The sequence below is a fragment of the Thunnus thynnus genome, chromosome 6, assembly GCF_963924715.1.
Source record: "Thunnus thynnus chromosome 6, fThuThy2.1, whole genome shotgun sequence".
In the NCBI taxonomy this organism is placed as follows: domain Eukaryota; kingdom Metazoa; phylum Chordata; class Actinopteri; order Scombriformes; family Scombridae; genus Thunnus; species Thunnus thynnus.
In genome coordinates this window covers 31,336,191-31,354,914 of record NC_089522.1, presented here as the reverse complement: position 1 = coordinate 31,354,914, position 18,724 = coordinate 31,336,191, and the positions used below count along the sequence as shown (strand labels likewise).

General features: G+C 40.4%; 1 protein-coding gene across 8 annotated transcripts in view; it reads left to right on the top strand.

The window, feature by feature from the left end:
- Window positions 1-18,724, top strand: part of LOC137185110 (nucleolar protein 4-like) — a 195,389-nt gene that overhangs the window by 67,955 nt on the left and 108,710 nt on the right. For 7 of the 8 annotated variants that reach the window (XM_067593367.1, XM_067593366.1, XM_067593364.1 and 4 more), the window contains one exon: window positions 807-913. In XM_067593367.1, the coding sequence (XP_067449468.1) occupies window positions 807-913 (107 nt within the window). Of the gene's footprint in view, window positions 1-806; window positions 914-12,992; window positions 13,311-18,724 lie in introns of those variants that run through there. The other variant, XM_067593368.1, reaches the window with a different exon arrangement.

The following is an 18,724-nucleotide window of genomic DNA, read 5'->3' as shown; positions in this document are numbered from 1 at the left end:
ACATCTTTAAAGATGTCTGGAGGGGATCTTTAATGAAGAGTGTTTCTAAATGGATCCATACAATAAGAATTCATTATCAGGACGAGACCGACCTGAAAACATTTAGACAAAATATCAGCCTTGACATTTATCTACCAGTTAATAGTTAAACACTAATGTGTGTGTGTTACAAATCAGTTCAGGAGTGGAAAAAGTATTTCACATATTTGTATTTTGCTAATAAGAGAGAGAGAGAGAGAGAGAGAGTCTCCATCACTCCTCCAATGCTTCAAAGTAGAGCTGCGTCTTTAAAATGTCAGAAAATGGTGAAAAATGTCAATTAATGTTCGTCATCGCTGAGATTCAACTAAAACATCTCGTTATGTCCCCGAACAACAACTCACAGATATTCAGTTTACTGTCATAGAAACAAAAAAATACTCACATTTAGGAAGCTGGAAGAAGAATTTTAGCTTTTTTTTCTTTATAAAAAAAAAAAAAAGACTCAAAACGATTAATTGATTGGCAAGTAATATTCTGTCTATAATTGATTAATTGACTGATTGTTGCAGCTTTAGTACAACATGAGGTTTGTTTTTGTTATGAACAGAATAACAAACAGTCATCAGTGCTTCATGTATCCAGATAAACCTGAATAAGAAGAAAACTCACAGTAACAAAACAATAAAGTTAACTCCTAAATATGTCTCCTCTCTCCTCTCTCCTCCTCTCTCCTCTCTTGTCTTCTCTTCTCTCCTCCTCTCTCCTCTTCTCTCCTCCTCTCCTCTCTCCTCTCCTCCTCTCTCCTCCTCTCTCCTCCTCCTCAGAGAACGACAGACTGAGCTCTCTGGTGTCGGAGGTGATAGACTACAACATGCCTCTCACCACCACCTACATGAAGCAGATGAAGCTTCAGTGTATGAACAACAACAAGGTGGGTGACGTTTCCACACAGCTGCATGTGTGTGTGTGTGTTTGTGTTTGTGTGTGTGTGTGTGTGTGTGTGTGTGTGTGTGTGTGTGTGTGTGTCTGAGAGCGGATCATAAAGTAAAATCTTGACGCTTACATCCGCCTTAAATCAGCAGGTTCTTTTCTACACACATGTAGTATAGTTTGTGATGGGCGTGTAGGAGGAAACCAGGAGGCCCACTAACGCACGCACACACACACACACGCGCACACACACACACACACACACACACACACACGTCTCGTACATGCAATTAAAACACTGTAATGAGAGGAGATGTCGGTGTTTGGGTCTGAATCTGGCGGAGGTCAGCGGACCGAAACGTTTCTTCTTATTAGAACTGTGATTGTTGTTAAACTGTTGTTGTTTCTGCATAAAATAGAGAAATGACTGAAAACTCATTAACGCTTCACATCCAAATATGTGAACAAAAGAAACTGATGAGACGAAAACAAAAAAGGCAAAATGTTCTCAGTGTTTACAGAATCAGAAGGTCAGTGAGAAGCTTTAGGTTTGACTAAATCTATTTAATTTAATGCTACAACAAATGATTATTTTCATTATCAGTTAATATTTCAATTCTTTTCTAAATTCTTCTTCACAAAATAGTGAAAAACACCTGAAATAACTAACCAGAAATCAAACTGAAGACTGATTGGTTTGTTTTGTCAGAACAACAGTTCAAAACCCAGAAATTCAATTTATAATGATGCAAAACAGAGAAAAGCAACAAAATCTTCACATTTGAGAAAAGTGTGAATATTGTGTATTTATGTCAATATAATCTTATCTCAAGGTCCATTTAGTAGCTGTTTCTGAGCTTTCGACCGTATCACATTATAGATTAGATTGGATTGTTTTTATTTCAAACATGTTAAAATAACAAAATAAAATATATAGAAGGCAGAGAAACAAAACAAAAACCAAAAATAACTTTCAATACGCAACACAAATAAAAACCTTTCAGAGTTCATAAAGGGCGAACGATGAAGTAAAGAACTTCACATGACCTTCATCAGGAGAGGGGATTTCCCCAGTTGTCATGGAAATACAGATGTTCAAAATTGCCCCTTTTCCCCAAATTTCAATTTCCAGCATCTTTAACACATTTCTATGACAAATGATAAAACTCTCAACTCTTAAAGAAGATCATGTGATATGATCGAAATCCCTAGAAAAGCTACTAAATGGACCTGGGGATGATGATGATGTCAGTATTTTTGCTTAATAAATAACAACAAACAATTTAAACCATCATCACAGTTGAATATAGAAACTAAACTATAGTGAATGTATTAAATCCTGAATTTAATCTATAATTCAATTAATAAAAGAATGTCTGGTTTTCATCATATTGATATGAATCCTGTAGATGCAACATTTCCTTAAACTGGTCCTGCTGGTTGCCAATAATGAGATATTAATGGTAGAGAAATCTCCAGTCGTCAGGAACGTCTGGTCAAACATGTTTTTATCAAACGTTGAACAGCTGGAGGAGTGTGAAGGTGGCGAGGAAGATCGGCTTCAGCAGGCTGCAGCGACGGAGCTGAACAGTCTGCTTCTTCTTCTTCTTCTTCTGTTGATCAGCGCTGTGCTGGCGAGGCTGGATGCTTTTAGTGGTTGTGTGTGTGTGTGTGTGTGTGGGTGGATGGATGGGGGTAGTGATTGGTATATTCCATATTGTTCCTACCTCACCACCACCTCTCCCCTCCCGTACCACTGTGACTATCAGTACCACACACCCGCTGTCACTCATATTCCCTGTGTGTGTGTGTGTGTGTGTGTGTGTGTGTGTGTGTGTGTGTGTGTGTGTGTGTGTGTGTGTCTAGATAAGGGTTGGGGGAACAGAGGGTTGAGCTTGTTCCAATTAAGCCAGGCCTCTGAGCGTCGAGTTAATTAGCTGAGGAGAGAGAGAGAGACACTGAAGTGCCAATTTACACTGGAATGCCAATATATCTGCCTGTCTGTGTGTCTGTCTGTCTGTCTGAGGCACACACACACACACACACACACACACACACACACACACACACACACACACACACACACACACACACACACACACACACACACACACACATACATATATATATATCTTTAAAACACTCACAGTTCAATACCTCCAGCTTTCTTCGCACTATCCTCTTGTATTTTGCCTCATTTACCTCTCGCACACACACACACACACACACACACACACACACACACACACACACACACACACACACACACACACACACACACACACACACACACACACTGACACCTGAATCAACCTGCGTGTCTCCTGTTATCCTCTAACCGTCGTACCAGTCTGTTTGGTGACACCCCGTCAAAGCCGTTCTAATTAGTTCACACTGACACGTCGACACGATTCTCATTATCGTCCTCACGTTAGAATCCAGTAAAGTTCAGAATCGCAGCATTTTTTTTCCTTTTTCTCTCTCATCAACACGTTGCTGTTAAAATAGCAAAACAAAAAAAAAAGCCTTTTTTCCGTTTGAGTTTGACCTTTGAACTGCTGCTAATAGTAGTTTAACGATAAAGGATCTGAAGTCTGTTCTGTGCTCTAATTATCAAAAAATCAGAGCAAAGATGAACACAAGTGTTACTGTATTGATCTGCAGTCATGCATCACACGCAGCCTGTGAATGATAAATTAAATATGTTGCTGCTGTTATGCAGGAGCTTGATCAATACTGAGCTTCCAGTAGCCGAGGCTGCGTGCCAATATTCAACATCTTTCAACTTAGGTCAGATCATCAGGTCGTTAGTGTTGCCAGAGAGTTACACAGGTTCACAAGATGCTCAAGCTGCATGAAAACAATTTAATACAAATGTGCACAAAGAAAGCCTGTTTAGGCATCTGTAAGATCTGATTTGATTCTGTCATAAACGTACACATAATGAGGTTCAGGAAGTAGAACAGGTGGTCAGTTAATTACAAGGTTGGCGGTTCGATCCTCAACTTCTTCTTCTCTACTTATTGATGTGTCCATGAGCAAGATGTGGAATTAGTCCATCTGATTAGGCACAGCGGCTCCTCTGACATCAGTGTGTGTGTGTGTGTGTGTGTGTGTGTGTGTGTGTGTTTGTGTGTGTGTGTGTGTGTGTGATTTAGGGGTAAAGCACTTGTAAATAAATGCAGCATATTTCCATTTAAAGTACACATGAGAATAAAGAAAATAACCAAGACAATAGATGTGTAACATGGACATACGCAGACAAGAATAAAGCACAAATAAAAGTATAAAAAGTAAATACAATAAATGGCTCATACAGTAGAAACTATAACTATAACACAAACATAATACAGTGTGTAGTAGTGTTAGTTGTCCTGTGTCTGCAGCAGACAGATATATCAACCTAAAATATATGTATCAGTCCAGGTGATATTAAAATGAGTTTCCTCATGGTTTGTATGTGTAATTTCTGGAAAAGTCATCTAACCAGTGATTATATCTGTGCAGACAGAATAATAATAATGTCGTCTATAGAATATTGTTTTGATGTAATGTTTCTCACTCAAAGTTGTATTTAATATGTTAAACATTTGTGTAGTTTTATATTTAGGTTCAAGACAACAAGATACGATTGTTAATGTAACACTGAACTTGTTGAGAATAAAAATCTTTGTGCATCATGAATATTATTGGCTGTCAAACCTCAAATTAGAAAGGAAAGAAGTAGGAGAGATTCACTACATGATTTGAGGGAAAGTATAATTAATTAGATTAAGAAGAATAATTTTCCTCCCAGTTGTATTTTTCACATCTTGAACACCAAAGTATTATATTTTTTTGGCCGATATTTATTTAAGAGGGTCTTAAAAATCCGATAAAAATATACATAAACACAAAACATAAACATTTTAATAAGGGTTCCTTAAATAGTTTTTTTCCTTTTTAAAGCATCTATAATCAATATTTTTTATATTAACAACATATGATCTGTCAGTGTGTAATGTTGTGCCTCGTATTGATGAACCTACAGAGAATTATCAGAGACTCTGCAGCTCCTCTCGGCTTTACGGAGCTTTATAGTGAGTTTCAGCTAATTTTTTAGCAACTTTACTGTTTTGGTTCACTCTCAAGGCTCTCATAGCGTCGTTTTGGGCCGCAGCAGGCAGCTGTTTTCAGAGAAAAACCTCTAAAAAGCCACTGTACACTACCTGCTCAGCACCAAACTGTCTAGCTGGTGAACATAGTGGAGCGTTTAGCAGCTCACTGCACCTGCAGGGAGATCCAGATATTTCCCTCAGGAGTTGGTAGAGAGCAAAAACAGAGCTGAAAGAGAGTGAATATTGGACAGAAACACGACTCCAGATGAATAATAATGTTGCTCCGTAACTGCTGGATGTGGAAATAAGTTCAACATATCAACTTAAAAGCTGATACGTCAGTGTTGTGTTCACTAGTTGTCTCCGCTGCCCCCAAGTGGACAAAAAATCAATTAATGCAGGTTTAAAAAATTGGGAACAACATATTTAATGAGCTAAACATTTTAAAATTCAGTCAGTTCTCTCTGGTGGACAAACTATGTAACGGAGACACTGTTGAACACATATTTGTCATTTCTGTGCTGACATTTCTTGTTTGATATATATATATATATATATATATGTCTAGCTCGATTAGAAAGAGCTCTATAAGAGCTGCTGACTTCTTTTGGAAGTCAACGTATGAAAAGCTGCAGAACTTTTGGCGCTGCATTCACCTGCCCACCTCCACCTCCACCCAAACACTCACATCTGATATATATTTGTCAGAACAGACTGTCTTTTCAATCCTTTAGTAGTTTTAGCAGACAGTATAGAATGTGTACATGCATTTATGTGTGCGTGTGTGTGTGTGTGTGTGTGTGTGTGTGTGTGGCACGATGAGACAGTGCTGCAGAAAGATTATAGTGTTAGGCCCAAAGGAGTAAAAAGTACATACAGGAATAGAGGAGCAATGACTCACTCACCTATAGAAATAACACAGGACATGAGGGAGCATTAGGTGCAGTGTGTGTGTGTGTGTGTGTGTGTGTGTGTGTGTGTGTGTGTGTGTGTGTGTGTGTGTGTGTGTTAGGGGAAGCAGACAGAGTGCAGGATAGTTGAATAGCATTCTGTGAAAGAAAGAAGGTCAGAGTCTTTTGTCTGGCTTGTTTTTTATGAGGTAGAGAGAGAGTGAGCGAGAAGGGATAAGGGATAAAGAGAAGGAAGAGAGAGAGAGAGAGACGGACGGGCATCTGTACTTTTACCCGAGAGAGAAAACGAGCCACAGGAAGACAGAAAGGAAGACGAGAGAGAAAGATGTACTGCATATTTGTGATGTGTGAATCCTCCACCGGCTCCATTAGCACTCATCCCAAGCCTCCGTTCATCTGCCCATCCCTTTATCTTTCCCTCCATCCGCCCCCCGTCCCAATTCAATAAGAGGAGGAAATTACCCAGGATGCTTCCTGGCAGAGAGGGAGGGGGGGGTGCAGAGGGGCTGCTGCTGCTGCAGACAATGTAGAAATGGGTGAGGAGTGAGAGGAGAGGAGACAAGAGGGGGAAGGAGGAGGTGGTGGTGGGGGGGGGAGGATGGAGAGATGGCAGGGCGGTGGCTCTGTCTGGCTGAGGAGAGGAAGAGGAGAGGAGGGGAGGGGGGGAGTGAAAATGAGGATGGGAGTTGGTAGATGTGCTCGGCCCGGGTGAAAATAAAAAAAAATGAGAAAATTGGTAGGTGACTGTGGGATGTGGGAGAGGGGGGGGGGGGCGGATGGGGGGAGGGGGTTTGGGAGGTGACTGAGGGAGGTTGGGGGGCTGGGGGAGGAGGTGGAGGGTATCAGAGAAGGAATTAAAAAAGGAGAATGAGGTGGTTCATTATCGTTTATAGTCTCCCCCTCTCCTTCTCTCTGCCATTATTTCAGCTACCTCCAGAGGAAAGACATTTCATTATTTTTGGGAGGAGGGGTGTGTGTGTGTGTGTGTGTGTGTGTGTGTGTGTGTGTGTGTGTGTGTGTGTGTGCATGCAGAGGGGAGATAGGTTGGGGGGTTGGTCTATTATAATTACTAAAAGACTGTTGAGAAGACAGCAGAGAGAGAAAAAATCATACATGTGGAGATAAAAGGTCGGTCGTGACTGGACCGAGACCTTTTGTCCACAGTTTGTAGGCTGAAACATAAAACTACAGGAAAAATGATCAATTCTCTCCATATGTACCGTGAATAATAATAAGAATGACGTCTAAACTTCATCAAAACATCAAACATCTGAAGTCAGGATGGCAGGTCGATGGCAGCATTCCTTAACAATATCAAAGCCTCAAAATACCAACAAATCCACAAGGTTGATGGTTGTCATAGCAATCTGTGAAATATGATGGTTACTGGTGTCCCAACTGTATGTTTGAGCCAGATGAACTCTTATAACCTTTTCTAAACCAGAGAGCTCACGATGCACCGAATCAATTCAATGCGTCTACTCCATGATTTGCAGAACGAGGTCTGTGTTTCTCTCTCTCTCTCTCTCTTCTGCATTTGAGACAGAAAGAGCAAAGAGCCTGTTTTTTATGCACATTTTCAATTTGTGCATAAAAAAAAATCTGAGTGGTGATGCCAGAAACAATAATAATAATAAAATACCCTGAAATATTGCAGAAGAGTTTTTACACTCGGCTGAGGTGGAAAAGTTTTATCGATATAAACAAAATATGACAAAGTTCAGTGAAAACAGACTTAATGAATAAATGGTGACGTACATGAAGCAAACAGTACGACTTAAACATCACTCAAACTTTCACTGAAGAGATGAAAACATCAGATCTGTGTAGAACAATGAAGACACTCTAACGTTCCTTAAATTAATACATGAAAGAAGCAGAAATGTCATATTTCCATCACGTTTTCCATCGTTTTAGCTTTGACTGTTGCTCTTTTAATGATGTCATCTCGTTGTGTCCTCTTCTTCTGCAGTGCTTTAATGGCACCGACTGGAGAATTATCACCATTAACTGTTTATCTCCTAATATTCACATGACAATAGTGGATGGAAATGTGCATTCATGTGCATTTTCTTTTGCAAATTTTCTGGAAGTTCAGTTAAAATTTGTGCTACATTTGGATGGAAACTTGATGTGAGAGATGAAGAGGAACCTGTTAACAGGAATTATTTTCATATTGGATGAAGCACACAGTGTTTGTCCAATAACAACATTCAGAGCCAAACAGACAACAGTTTGTCTCTTACAGTTACATTAATTCTTCTTTTTGTTCTATCAACTGCGGCGTACCTCAAGGATCAGTCCTTGGGCCACTGTTATTTTTAATTTCTATTAATAATTTACGTTATGTTTCATAATTAAACTTCATTCTTTATCATTTATCAGCACTGTATCTAATAACACACCTATCTAACTATTCATTTTTTTTTTACAAGGTTTCTAAATGACTAGTAAGTGTTTTAGTTGCCTAATCTTAACCACGTCTTATGTGCAGTTTATTTGCCATAACAACAATCTTTCTCTAACTGTATCCATACAGTACCATAAAATAGTGTTGTATAAAAGTGAGAATGTTAACAAGATGTTATCATTGTCATATATACTGCACAGTAAATATCATTTTACTTCTTCTTCTCAATTTTTATGGTAAAAAAATCCAGCTGAATGTTCTCCGGCTCTGCTGCTTTTATATGAAATCCTCATTTGTCTCCAAACCTTAAAGTCGACCTTCTAAGAACTAACAACTCCCTGCAGGTGCAGTGAAGCTACAGCTTCATCTATAAAGGTCTCATGATGAATTCTGAGCAGTGACTGTACTCTTCATATATAAAACAAGAATTTAAACATACTGTAACATCTTCTAAAGGTTTCCACAGACTCGTCACAGCACGTAGGTGTTGATCAAAGGTCCAATTAGTAAACTGAAGAAGACAAACGCTAAGGGCAAGTGAAACCGTGTATACTGTATGTAGTCTTACAGAAACATATTACCAGGCGGCTCCAGAGTGGATAAATATTGGTCTAAATTACAGTAGCCTGGAATCGTTTCCAGCGTGGCAGCAAGATGGATTATTTTGGCCCGAAAAACAGCGAGCCAGGCCAACTCAAGTCAGAATTAATTTCATTTTTATCAGGCATTTTACTGAGGTTTGATTTGTGTGTGTGTGTGTGTGTGTGTGTGTGTTTAACAAGCAGCCAGCCTACAGTTTGGAGGTATTTACTGACCATCAACAGCTAGCTTAACGTTAGCCACAGTGACTGCAAGAAATCCTTGTTCTCACAGCTTCCAACTAAACCAGATGATTTCTGAACGCAGCTTTAACAGTATGTGATGTTTGCAGCTAAGATGCACATCCATGTCCAGGAGCTCAGTCCAAAAAAATTGCCAATACTTTCTGTTTCCCAAGGACTCGAAACACTATAGATAAAAAAGTATTTCCTTATTACATTTAGAAAGAGTACGGAGCCCCCCTGGGGTCAGCTGAGAGAAAGAAAGAGATCCATGTGTAAATCTGTGCTCTCGGTTTAGAAATCCGTGTGCACGGTTTATAAACTGTGCTCTTGGATTCATAATCCATGCCAAAGGATAATTTGAAGCCTGACAAGACGGATTTTCGTGTGATCTCGTGAATCCAGCTGCTTTTCAAGGTAACAGATTTACACGTGGGTCTTTTTCTTTCTCTCAGCTGACCTCAGGGGGGCTCCGTAAAGCCGTCAAACTGACTCAGTCGGCTTGTGTCATTGAATAAATAGTCTTTGTCCCTCTTACGGATGTGGCTACAACACCAGAGTTAGTGTGCATCTCCAGGCCAGACACTATAAAATATGTATAGTATATATATATATATTTAATAGTTTCTCTACACCTCCAGCCCCCACATCAGGTACCACACCAGACCAAACTGATATAAACCCTCCATCAAACCACCACTATGATGCCAAACTGTCGAGCTAACAGAGCTTTACTGGAGTTAGTAATTAATTACTGAAGTCCAAATTGTCATCCCTGACACTACTCATTAAATGGTAAATGGTAAATGGACTGTACTTGTATAGCGCCTTTCTAGTCTTCCAACCACTCAAAGCGCTTTTTACACTACGAATCACATTCACCCATTCACACACATTCATACGCTGAATGGGTACAGGGGCTACCATGCAAGGTCCCAACCTGCCCATCAGAGGAAGCTAAGCATTCACACACATTCATACACTGATGGCACAGCCATCAGGAGCAATTTTTTGGGGTTAAGTATCTTGCCCAAGGACACATCGGCATGTGGACTGGAGGAGCCGGGAATCGAACCGCCGATCTTCCGATTAGTGGACGACCCGCTCTACCTCCTGAGCCACAGCCGCCCCATTACTGAAAAACTGGTACAGGTACTGGAGCCCGTAGTTCCACATATGTTGTACAATAACCAGCTAATTGAAGAGCAGTATTAGACCTCTAGATCTTTCCAAGCTTGTTGAGTAAAGTGTTATATAATTAGTATCTTTGTCATTTCCCAGCCTGACTTCATCAAATCTTCTGAGAATAATGATATCATCCCATAAAAATAACACAAACAATCTAAAAAAAAGTCTTAAGTACATCTGGTGCTTTTAGCTGATAGATCAAACATAAAGTGCCGGTCAGTCTCTTCTTCCTCCTCTCGGCTCGGAGCCCTTCACCGTGGGGTTTTGCACAAGGGGCATGACCTTTATCACATCTTATCCTCTCACCATCTGCCCCGTCTCTCTCTCCTGTGTATACTGTCCAATAAAGTAGAGATGCCATGGAAACAGCCCTGCAAGAAAAAATCCCCCCGGATGCTCCGTAAGTGCACAACATAGTATATATATGAAGGAAAGTGAAAGCAGAAGCACGGTGTCACAGCCGTCCAGTGTCCCCCTCACAGCTTTATTTCCTCTGAAGCAGCCCGGGTGAGAGTACAGTTCACCGCGAGAGAGAATTAAATCTTCCCCTTGAAACCGGATTTAGACAATGAGAATAAAACTGCACCGAAGCCAAAACACATTTAATCCTGCAGAGGGAAGGAAAGCCAAGTGAAACTTTCACTTTAATTTGAAAGAAAAGGTATAAATCTCCCTGTGAACCAGCACCTGTGACACATCAGTATTAATGCTGATAGATTGACAGTATTCAGTGTTTTTTTTTTCTGTGGCACAGGAAGTGATAAGCATCCTTATCAACACACACACTGCTCTGTAATTCCCTCAGCACTTGGTCCTATGCATGGGCACGCATGGCTAATTACACCGCAGTTTCACTCTCCGCCTATAGGTGGCAGGTTTGTCATGTAAATGTGTGAGAAGGAACATGCTGCTTTCTCTGCTCACACACACACACACACACACACAGCAGCAGCTTCATCAGTATGTATAGAGGTTGGTGTGTATTTAAACATTTGTATATGTGTGATCCAGTGTAAATGTCAGAGTGCTAAAGAAATGAAACCTCAACATAGTGAAACATCCTGTCTGCTGCATGAAGTGTCTTTGTGTTTGTCCAAGAAATATATTAATACGGTATCTCCAGCACCATCCTGCAGCCAGAAAGTCATTTTTTAATATAGTGTGTGTATATTTAAGATGCACTGAGAGGATTATTCTCATCAGAAATCACAGCTGCAGTCTGTTTTAGGAGCTGGTATTGTTTTTTTTTTTTTAATTAAGTGCAGTTATGTTAACTTTTGTAGTTTCAGGATTTATTATTATCCTTGCAAATGATTAATTCTTCTGCCTAATATTTATATGAATGAATGAATGAATCTTTTGTGTGGCGAGTTAATGTTTGCAAAAAAAGTTTCTCCTCCTGACGTCTGTCATCCGATGCGTCTCCTCTGTGTTTCTTTTATTGGCCGTTCAGGTTGAAATGGGAACGGATCATAAATGGGTTTACGTCGAGGTCTCGAGTTCATATATGAAGGTCATATCGATGTCCGTTTATCCCGACGCGACAAAAACGTCACATTAATATTTGTGGCAATGTGTTTCTGTCTCTATATCATCTATATTATATTCTGTTGCTTTGATTTATTTTCTCCAAAGCTGTTACATGTTTGACAAATGTTTTTGTGCGCTTGGTTATTGAAATCGTGGTCGAGGCAAGTAGAACTGTGACCTGCTGATGTGTCTGTACAAGTGGAAATTATCTTAAGGGAGACGTATCATGCTTTTTGTGTGATTTTCTGTCATTTATATGCTGTTATAATGTCGGATGTTAAACATGGTCAAAGTTGCAAAAACAAGATGAACATATGTAAAAATGTGGCCTGAAAGTCAAAATCCAGGGCTTCAGCCTGCTGTGAACGCTTTGCTTGTTTGTTTGTTTGTTACTTCTTCTTCCTCCTCGTACTGACGTCTGATTGTTTGTTGCTGCTGAGGTCGGTCGTGTTGTCCGCTCGCATATTTCGGATCATGTTTTGACTTAAACCTGTACGAATGTATTTGAGAAGTTGACAAATCGAGTAAAGAACAAGAAAAAGTAGTGAACTCCTGCTACTATAGTTTGTTTCATGGTTTGTTGATGTTGCGGGAAGTTCTATGTGACGCAGCTTCTGGAAACTAACCAATCAGAGCAGAGTGGGCTCATCAGGAGGCGGGCCTTTAAAGAAACAGGAGCTAAAACGGCCTGTTTGAGACAGAGGCTGAACTGAGGGGCTGAATAAAGAGCCAGTGGAAGATAAATAAAAAGTCTTTTGAACTATAAATCATGCAAAGATATTCCAACAGAGCCCCAGAATATATAAATACAGAGCTGGAAATGTGCAAAATATGCCCCCCCCCCCCCTTTAAAGTCTCAAGAAAGTGGAATTAGAGATTTATTTTAATTACCAAAATGAAGCGTTTGAATTTGGATTATCCTGCTATTGTGGGTAACAATGAAATCTGCTGCGAGCTCCGATGGCAGATGATAAAGGCGAGAGGAGGGCTGATGGATAAAAGATGATGGGAAGGAATCAGGTATTGGATCTCCATTTCAGTTTTTAAATGGATTTAGTCAGTAGTGGCAGACTACAGTATACTCTCTCTCTCTCTCTCTCTCTCTCTCTCTCTCTCTCTCTCTCTCTCTCTCTCTCTCTCTCTCTCTCTCTCTCTCTCTCTCTCTCTCTCTCTCTCTGGCTGTGATGTAAGCAGCCGTGGCCCCGCCCCCTCCCGGTTGCCACAGAGAGTCTTGAGGGTCCTGCTGTGTGCTCTCACTCCCTCCCTGTATACAGCAGGATATATTGTCCATTCAAAACAAACAATAAGAATTTAAAAAAACAAAAAAAAAACTGGAGGCGAATGAACAAACAATTCAACCAAACAACGACAACAAGAACATCAGACTGTGGAAACGCGGGTGGCGGTCGACATTCATGTTTGTAATCTTGAAGAAGTGAAGGTAAGAAGGCGTTTTCTGCTATGTTTTATTTATTTATTTATTATTTCTCGGGAGTGTTTTCCTTTGCTTCTTTCAGTATATATATTTCTCTTCCTACCTTCCCTGCATGCCGGTGACTGACAGAGAGAGAGGCGAGCAGCCTGCAGAGCCTCTGCGGTCTCCTCACACCGCTGCTGCTGCTGCTGGACGCTCTATTGACAGGCGCTCTCTGATCGATAATCGATGCGAACTTATTCGCGAGCGAAATAACAAGAATAAGACGCAGATATATTTTTTTTTCGCCAGTGGTAACATACTTTTGGATCGGCGTCAGTGAGCGTCTTAGTTAAGTTGTATTACGTTGTTGACATTGCTCAGCTCTCGTGCAGGCTGTTATTGGCTGGGAAGCTGCAGCTCGTTAAAGACAAACCTGCTCCCCACATTGGTGCCGTGTGTCGGTCATTGTGTGTCTCTCTCCTCCTCCTCCTCCTCCTCCTCTTCCTCCTCTTCCTCGTCCTCCTCCTGCTGCAGGCCGCTCCGTCCTGCGACAAGTATATGCTTATGATTATTATTCATCTCCGTGTTGCTGCTGGTGTAATGCAGAGTGCAGTAGGCCAGTGTGCTTCTGACAGACGCACATTGTTCTGTTGCTGCCCGGTGTGTGTGTGTGTGTGTGCGCGCGCGTGCTTGAGTGATGCGAACATGCGCGTGTTTACGTCTATTCGTGTGTGTGTGTGTGTGTGTGTGTGTGTGTGTGTGTGTGTGTGTGTGTGGGCGGGCGGGTGGGTGATGCGGAATGACCAAGCACCCGCACACAGTGAGGAACAATCGGTGGCGCGTGCCAAGCATTGAAACAGTGGCCTCTCATTTGAATGGACCATTATGAGGCGTGGTGGTGGTGGTGGAGGGTAGTGGATCAGGAGGAACAATATCTAGCTATCTGCATCTATCCTTCACTAAAGATACTATTGAATACAGAATATTATAAAATGTAATTTCCTTTTCTAATCACATTTAATCCAAAAATCTGTTTCTGTTGTTTCGCCTCCAGCAGTGAATGAAGTCTGGCTGATGGTTCTTCTAAAAATCTTTTTGTTAAAGGATAAGTCTGGTGATTTTTCTATATATTTCTTATTGTCAACAAAGTATTATGTGTGTATCCAAAGTCTGAGATATCTTATTCCTCTGTACCGTAGACCTCCGTTATTGTCTAAAAACTATTAAAAACATATCAGTGAGCCACACCGCTGCACTGAATGACATGTTCCTCCATTATGAAGATTATAGTCACGTTAGTTTGTTTAGAAATCTCTCCAAAGACTAATAACATATTTAAAAAAAATCACAGTTTTCAGTCTCCAGAGAGTAGTTCTGTGTAAGCCAGACGCTACTGAGCATGTGCGGTGCTCCATATCATGACCTCTTGACTTTGAAATACATTGTAAATTTCTCAAAAGAACTTCAGTACAAAGTCAAGAGGTCGTGATATGTAGTACACAGAACTACTCTCTGGAGACTGAAAACGTGATCGCTGTTATTAGTGTTTGGAGCCGTTTCTAAACAAATTAACGTGACTAAACTTCTTCATGATGAAGGAACATGTCACCCAGAGCAGCGATGTGACTCACTGACGTGTTTTTAATCGTTTTTGGAGCAACAACGGAGGTCTACAACAACAAGAAATATATAAATAATCGCCAGCCATACCCTTTGAAGGCCATAACAAATATCTTCTTATTGTCCAGTACATGATTATTTTAAAAAAATGACTCCACTAAAACAGGAAGAGGACAACCCTAGAAAATTACACAGTATCTAGACCAGATATAATATACTTCATGGGACTATAATTGTGAAATCAGCATAATCATATTTTTTCTAGTATTATTCATTAACATTGACACCCTACTGATAAAGAAAGAGCCGGCATGCGTCTTTGTGTTTGTATAGTTGTTCATTGGGTTTTGAACAGTTTTCATGGGCCCCAGCAGTGTTAAAAGCACCAGAAATGATTAGATTTAATGAGAAAGCAGCAGCATGGGACTCACTCTAGTGCACATGAACATCTTTTCTCACTGCGCGGTAACTACAGTTGCTTTAATAGCACTTCAAACATAAATACAGTAATTCCACAATGATCCTCCGCTAGTTTCAGTGAAAAACGTCATGTCGCCGTCCTCCACGGGGAGGTCGGACGTCAGGGTTTGATTCAGAGCGCCGGCCTCCGGAGCTGATAAGAATTCAGCGTCTTGCTCAAGGGCCCTTCAGCAAAGGCGAAGGATTTTTGACAGAGAGGTCCTCAAGCTGAAGGACAGACTCTTTAAGCACTGCACAGATCTGCTCCCAGCATCGAGTATACTGTACACAGTACGTTTCCATGACGACGTCTCCTGGGAAACTGTTTGTTTGTCAAAAGTTGCTGCCGGTCGTTTAGAGAACTGGTGTTACTTTATCACTGTCAGGAGTTTGGCCCTGCGGAGCCAGAATAAAGCACTCTGATGGTGATTTGGTGCCACTTTTGGTGAAGTTGATAAGTCAGTTAACTGCTCAGTCGATACTGATCATAAAAACGCTGACAGGCTCTGATATATATAATTGAAATGTCTTTTCTGTTTGCTGAATTGCTGCAGCAGAAGCAGAATGACTTGAAGGCAAAATGTTCACTTCCTCTGATGAAGCAGTTTAGAAACACTGAGATTTAGATTTAATCTGCCAACATCTTGTCAAATATCCTCTATTCTTATATCCTCTATTCTTATATCCTCTACCGGTGAATAGAGACGGTGGAGGTCACAGCATTTAGCTGCCACTCCTATATTTCAAGGTCAAAGGTGAAACACTATGAGAAAGTCAAGTGTTTGTCATTCGCTGTCGTACTGTGTGGTTCTGAGTTTGGTTTTAAATATCTCTTATATTTCCAGTTTTCACTTCCAGCTGCAGAACATTTGAGAAGCTACATGTTCAGTTTTTTTTTTTAGTTTTTTTCATTGTATTTTTTTCAGTTCACATTTAATTTTTTGTATTTTAGAGCTGAAATTATTTGTCGAATCGTCAGAAAATTAATCTGCAACTATTTTGATGATCTATTAAATGTAATTTTTCAAGCAAAAATGTCAAACATTCACTTGTTGCAGCTCCTTTAATGTGAGAAATTGCTTCTTTTTCTGTTTTTATATTTTTGTAAACTGAATATCTTTGGGTTTTGGAGGGTTGGTTGGACAAAAAAAGACATTTAAAGACGTCATCTTCGGCTTCAATCAATCGATTCATTGAGAAAATAATTGGCAAATGAATCAATAATGAAAATAATCTTTTTTTTTTCATTGTGCCAGAGCAGTGTGATAGATAAGAACATGCAGACATGCATTGGCTGTTGTCTGGCATCTAAGGGGTTAAGGTCAGATTCTCCGTAGCGCTCCTCCCCACCCTCAGCCTTCTGCCAGGGGACAGTCGGACTAGAAGAGCCTCTCCCACAGATAAATCCTTATACGAGGGCCTGCTTAGCTCCTCTCTGCTCTGCTCCAAAATAACTCCAGTTTTCCCCTGACCTGGCCATGTGCTCGGCAGGAGGGCAGGCGGGGAGGGAGGGAGGATAGCCTGTCTGCTAATCCCCCCCCCCCCCCCCCACCCCCCCACCTTCATCCTCTTCCTCTCCCTTCTGGTCGGGTTGGGTCCCTCTATTTCTGGAGTCTCTTTCTCTGATGTCTGCTACATCTTGGGAAAGCTCTTTGTAGATTTTTATTGGGAGTTCCCTCTCGGTAGACATCGTCCCTTCCTGTTGTGTTTGTCAGAGGTCGAGAGGGTCAGACACCTGCTATGACACGCTCCCTTCCATCTAGGGCTGCAACTAATCATTATTATCATTGAACATTATTAACTCTGGAAAACTGTCCATCACAGTCAAGGTGAAGTCTTCACTTGTCTTATATTGTCCCACATACTGTCCAATAGCCTAAAATTTTCAATTTACAATGATATAAAACAGAGAAAAGCTGCAAATCCTCACTTTAGAGAAGCTGAAACAAGGGAATGTCAATGATCTTAACGATGCATTGATTGTTAAAATTGTTGCGGGTTAATTTACTGTTGATCAAGCAATTGTTTTTCTCATTTCTGATTTAATCATTTAGTCTGTAAAATCTGCAAAAACAATGAAAAATACAAGTCACAAGTCCGAGGAGATATCTTCAGATTGCTTGTTTTGTCAGACCAGTAGCAAAAAACCCCAAAGATATTCACTTTACTCTGACAGAAAACAACATTTGTGAAGCAGGAACCAGCAAATTGTGTGTCTTTTTTTTCTTGATTAAGGACTTAAGTGATTAATAAAATATCATAATCGGTTGCGATTCATTTTCTGTCAGTTGAATAGTTGATTCAGCACTACTTTGGTCAGAAAGTCCACATAGAGGTTCTGATAAGGTGCTTTAGTACCAGATCAGCATGTTGTGGAAAGCAGTACATATACCTGAATATAACATTAAATGCTCCACACAACATGATTCCAGATTTGAAGCGAGCTATAAAAAGTGTAAATCTGAAGTCAACTTTTATCAGAAATAGTTGTCTGAAAAACACAGAATATATTGTTTATTAAGAGTTGTTTACTTGAGGTACAGAAGAACTGGTCTCGACATAGTTAAAGGTCCTATGAAGTTTTTCTTGTAAACAAACTGAAGATATTTTTACATTTACTGTTACTCACTAAAACACATTGTGTGTATCTCGTTTAAATCTAAGTGTGTGTTGTGCACATTTCCTTCCTCATAAAACAAAAGCAAAGTCGATTTTTTTGTTTGAACAAGATGAAACCTGCATTATTTACCTCCATGTTTCCTTGCTGGAAGTCTTCGTCTTCTCTGCCTTTGCTGGCACATTACAGCCACCTGTAGATCAGTGGAATCATGTGAAACCATATATATGTATCACATCAGCAGTGTGTTTATATGTGCGTAGGTGCACGAGGATGCACTAACCAAACAGAGACACATTTACAAAACTACTTCTGCTTAACGCTACCAGAGGTTAAAAAACTTTTTAATCTTCAAGGAGACATCACTCCTCTTCCTCGAGTCTTTATCTGCATTCCTTTCGTCCGTCTCGAGGTTTTTCTGGATGATTCTCTCCAAACATTTGGATTTTTCTTTCTCCGTGTCACTATCAATTTTCTCCAAGAGAAGAGTTTTTCATTTCTCTCTGTTTTGTATGTTTTATACATCTTTTTTTTTCTACCAGACATCTGTATTTCTTACAAAGTAGATCTAAAGGTGTTTTTCTTCCAAATCACCTTTCATGCTGTCTCTCACTCAATTGAGTTCCCGGCACTGAAAGCGCTCCAATCTAACGTCTAACAATGAGCCTGTCAGACTCCTTCTGCAGCCGCTCTCTGTGAGGGAGGAAGTCCGTTCCGGGTGCTCGTCTGCAGCGGCGGCGCT